The sequence below is a fragment of the Aricia agestis genome, chromosome 1 (assembly GCF_905147365.1).
Source record: "Aricia agestis chromosome 1, ilAriAges1.1, whole genome shotgun sequence".
Lineage (NCBI taxonomy): Eukaryota > Metazoa > Arthropoda > Insecta > Lepidoptera > Lycaenidae > Aricia > Aricia agestis.
Genome location: NC_056406.1, coordinates 25,266,578 through 25,271,604, shown reverse-complemented (window position 1 = coordinate 25,271,604; position 5,027 = coordinate 25,266,578). Strand labels below are relative to the sequence as shown.

General features: G+C 36.1%; 1 protein-coding gene across 1 annotated transcript; it reads right to left on the bottom strand.

Moving 5' to 3' along the window:
• Positions 1-1,380: 1,380 nt before the first annotated feature.
• Positions 1,381-2,251, bottom strand: LOC121726945. Its single transcript, XM_042114595.1, has one exon. It carries the CDS (start codon positions 2,178-2,180, stop codon positions 1,809-1,811), a length of 372 nt encoding a protein of 123 aa, XP_041970529.1. The 5' UTR covers positions 2,181-2,251; the 3' UTR covers positions 1,381-1,808.
• Positions 2,252-5,027: the final 2,776 nt, after the last annotated feature.

The following is a 5,027-nucleotide window of genomic DNA, read 5'->3' as shown; positions in this document are numbered from 1 at the left end:
TTAATGAAGACCAGCAACGCCATCTAGTGAAACAGTTTAGTAACAACTTGAAATTTAACTAGAGACTTGCCTGACCCCATTGAGCACCGTACAGTTTGTTTATTAAAATGGTTACCTATAACTTGCATATTTCTCTACAATTTTTGGAAAAATCTGGCTCTACTAATAAAGGTTGTTCTTATTATTAATATTTGTGCTTACAAAACATTAAACAATAGTAATATTAGCATCATATCGTGAAGCAAGCTCATTGTCTTTTTTGTTTGCCCTATATCCACCAGATGTCGCTAGTATGAAGAACATAAAATAGTAGAGTCACTGTTCAGGAGGTGTTCCGTCGATTGTCCGAACTATTTTGGGGACATGAGACATCAGCATTCCGAAACCAGATTTCCTAATAACCAAATTCGGAAGTTATATTTTTTGTTGGTTTGGCAAAAGTGGAATTTAAAAATTACATTTTTTTTCTCAAAGTCCAGACCCCAGAATCCATAGAATAGGTTTTTTTTAATACTTATATCTAGTTAATTCTGAATAACAATTCACAGTACGGTCTGGATCTGGAATGTTTTTAAATTGGCATTCTCTGAAATAATAGGAAATATTATATTAAGTGGCTATAATATTTCGCAATAGTGTACTGTGTAACCCTACGTATCTTATCTCTTTCAGCTACATTACGATAGGCGTCTTATAAGACATAAGTACAGTAAATATTCCATTCATTATCTCATTCATTTTTCATACATAATTTCGCCTTTTGTTTCTGATTTTGATCTCGAGTGATAGAGTCATAGAGTCTATGGTACAGAACATTGAACGAGTCACACATAGACATTTAGTATGGACCCAATAGGCCTAGTGGTTTGGGTTGGGCTACCACACTATAGACTCCAATAATCGTCTGACTTCTTATACAATGTACCTACAATGTATATTATTATGTGATAGCCTTACTTGTAAGTTGTAGTATTGTTTGTAAGAAATAGTAAAAATTATATACCTACCTACCTACTGTAACACCAATTTAATTTATAAAGAAATATACTGTAAAATTAGCCAAGTTTTTCAGTGATATAACAATAACATTCAAATCAAAAAAATAATTATTGTTAAGGATTAGTTTTTTTGTTTATAACTGTACCTACTAAATTTAATTTCTAAAGTAATGTACTGTAAAATTAGCCAAGTTTTTCAGTGATAGTAACAATAGGTAACATTCAAATCAAAAAAATAATTATCGTTAAGGATTGTTTTTTTTAACTTTTAAAGTTGTATTAAGTAAATACTTAATGGATCAAGTAAAATTTATCAACTTTATAAAAACTTTAAAGGGTTATTTGCTATTATGCCACAGGTGAAATAAAAGTAAAAAATAGGTACTTTAGAAGCGTTTATTGTAAGCACACGTCAGCTAACCCACCTCCAGCCAGCCACTAGGTGACAGACTATAAGCAGTGGCGCAGTTACTAAGAAGCAAGGTGTAGCGGTGCCCCGGGGCCACAGTTCAGGCGGCCATTCAATGTTTGATTTAATCGAGTACATGTTTTGTAGCTGTTCATATTGTCCAAGGTATCTTTCAGATAGTAAGTGAAGTGAGTAACAAGATTTTTAATGCACGGTTCTTCGTACACCTCTAATCAGAGGATCTCGTCCACATAAAAAAAAATTGTGAGTTGCATCACCTCTGGTTGCGGTATAAATTTTTGCCCCGGGGTCCTCGATTACCTAGCTAGTAGCTACGCCACTGACTGCACACTGCACTGTAAGTTCAAGAATCACTTTAACCACATTATTCCTTAGATTCTTCAACGCATGACGAATGTGAAGATGGATTCGATAACATCATCTAGATCCTTGCTAAACGGGGACAGCTGCGCTTCGTAGGACGCTGACTTTTTTTCCTTCCCGTCCACCACGACGTGGCAATCCGGCCCGACCAGGGAGACCTTATCTCCCCTCCATCTCTTGCCGATGCTGACGACGCCGCCGCTGCCCACCAAGTTCACAGATCCGTAGTTGTCGATCACGTCTACACGACAATCGTTCCCGACCACCTCAATCTCGCCTTGATTAACGGTCACTCGGATTATACAGTTATTTCCGATCACTTTCAACAACGTGGAGTTCACTTCCATCGTCACTTTCTTCTTGTTGCCTAGCACGGAGTATTTCTTCATGTTTATGACTTAACTTCCACGAAATGAGTTAAGCTGTGTATTAGCTGCAGTACGTCTGTACTACGCGGAGTATTGTGTGAGAATGGTTCGTATATGGCGCGCGCGTGTTTTATAAGAGCGGCCGCCACGAGCACCGTGCCGCGATAAGGGAGTCCCCTCCGTGCGTCACTCCATTGATGATTTGCCGTGATTTTGTATTGATACAAAAACTAAATCGAAAATATAATCAAGCCGTTATTCCCCCTTTTAATGAACTATAACCAAAATTTCCAATCTGAGGATAATATGGTAATTGGTATTGGAAGTAAGTATATAAAAAAAAATCTTTCTACAACTAAATTATGGCACTAAAGTCAACCTCATTTCTTCATACCCTTGCTCCAAAAACAACAGTAAGTTTGTCCCATATTTTCGGCCACGCATTGTGATTTGTGAATGTGATTTGTCTCTAACAATCATTTTTGCCTATGGCTCAGCAATCAGCATTTTGAAATAGCCGTTGTTTTCTAAAATGTATCTCTGATCGTCCCATTGTGCATTGCTTCGAACTCGAATCCGTTTGGAATCTCCTAATGATGAGCTTTGATTGTAAAACGTATTCAATGTAAGGTCAAATTTCTCGCAACTTTAATTGACATTAATTTATGAACGAGGTAACAAATAGGCCTTGATTACTGTGATTTCCTTGTTCTACAGATACTATACTTCTATTTTCTATGTCTGCAACATTATGTTGTTTTATGTACTATCAGGAAATTGATTCATAAAGGCGAACCTACGTGATTTGGTCACATTATGTGAAACTCGTCGTAGACGTAGGACAACAAAGATGGTGGTAATAAATTTCTTCGACGGTGCATGTTGTATCTGTCTACGGTTAACTTACGTTAGATGTTATCTATGGCTTGACGCTACCCAAGCCAACCAAGACTTATAGCCAAGCTTTAGTGTTTAAAACAGATGCTTATTTAATTCCTTAAGAGTAGTTATTAGGTACGTGTGTTAAAATTTTCTAATTACTCAGAATGTTTGCAGTAGCTTCAGAGATTTACGGTCGCACTCAGAGACGTTTAAAGTGTTTGATAGATGATGTATGGGGCTTATTAAAATGTTTATTTAATTACAGTTAAGTGATTAATATTCCTCTCTGACTGTGACAATTAGTTACCTTTCTCGAAATAAACTAACTGCAACCCAGACATTAAAATTGACTTTCATTGTTATTATAAATAAAAACAATTTTTTATTTTACAAGGTTTATCCGCGCTATCAATTCTTATCGCTTTATAGTTTATATTATAAACAAGAACAAACATTTAAAAACATGGCACATACCTATATTTAAAGTAACATAACCTTGAAGTTCTCTCTCCCTCTATCAGCCGAAAGCCTCTTTCTAGAAAGTAGGTGAAAAGGCTTATCTTTATACATAAAATAAAATCGTAGGAAAGTCAAAACATTGAATATTTTTTTTAAAAAGAATAAGTACTTGGGGCGTGATCTACAATCGATATCGAAGCCAAAAATATAGTTTTTTAGAATTTTTGCTTGTTTGTCTGAATGTATGCCCGAGCTAAACTCAAAAAGTACTGCATGGATTAACTGCTGCATGAATATTACTATGAGAGGTCGGGTCAACATAGAGGCTACATATTACCACGCTACATTAACGTTATACTTTTTGTGCTATATAGCCTTCACGCACACGAGCGGGCAGCAGCTTGTCTAAGAATAAAGATGGGGGTCTTAGAGACAATATGTAAAGACTTTAAAGGTTTGAAGCCAGTTCCCATTGAAATGTTGCGAGACGCGACGCGACAATACATAGTAGCGATATACAAAATGTGGATCAACAATCAATCATTATTTCAATTTTTTTTCTACTTTCGACGTTGGCTGGCTTGCCTCTACAAGACAGGTAGAGACCGAATCGTATTTTTTGTCTATGATCGCCCACGATCAACGTCGTTGATGCGTGTTATAGCTTCGCAATCAATGTCGACATCATGGTAATCTAATCATCATAAAATGGGATTGTTCGGTTTTACCAATTCAATAACTTCCCCATGACGTGGGGAAAGTCCCAAAATTCTTGAAATATTTGTCCAGAACCTCGAACGAGATTTTGGGAACCGGTCCTCTCCTCTGTCTCACCTTGGCGCCGAATCCCGATGTCAGTCACCTCGGGGCTGTGATGTTATCGAAAACCGTCTAGTAATTACAAACAAATATGACTCAACTTTTAACGGTCCTATAGTCTGTCCGTTGATATTGGAGTTTGGACGTAATTTTTTGTGGTATGGAGAACCCTTAGATTTTTGTTAGGTAGATTACCTAGTACCTACCTACATAATAGTTACAATCACGCTGCAACCTTATATTTTTCCATGATAAAAACTCTTCTGTACTATCATAACAATCCTTTACCAAACTTAAGCTATCTCTACTTTTCATCGCAATTGATTTAAGACAGACACTTTCACTTTTACAATATGAAGTATAATAATATGTTTATTCTTTGGGACAGGTTCAGATCTAATCATCCGAAATCTTAACGGTCGATGTCCAATGTCCATAAATACACCAAAATTATTATGATAGCTAAGCGCTATTTTTAGCTACTTACCCAATATTTTCTTAGAGACTTATCTTTATCTCGAGAACTTGTTATTTTTAAACTTTGGAATCGATAACATAAGATATTGAAAGATTTAATAATAATATCTATGGACGCTTCACACCACGTCAGTCTGGCCCCGTGCTAAGTACCTAAAGGACTTGTGTTACAGGTACCAGACAACGGAAATATATTTAATACTTTTATACTATACATATATTTAAGATTTT

What these genes read in the sequence shown, in the direction of transcription:
- LOC121726945 (XM_042114595.1), bottom strand. Translation starts at nt 2,180, where the DNA reads ATGAAGAAATACTCCGTGCTAGGCAACAAGAAGAAAGTGACGATGGAA.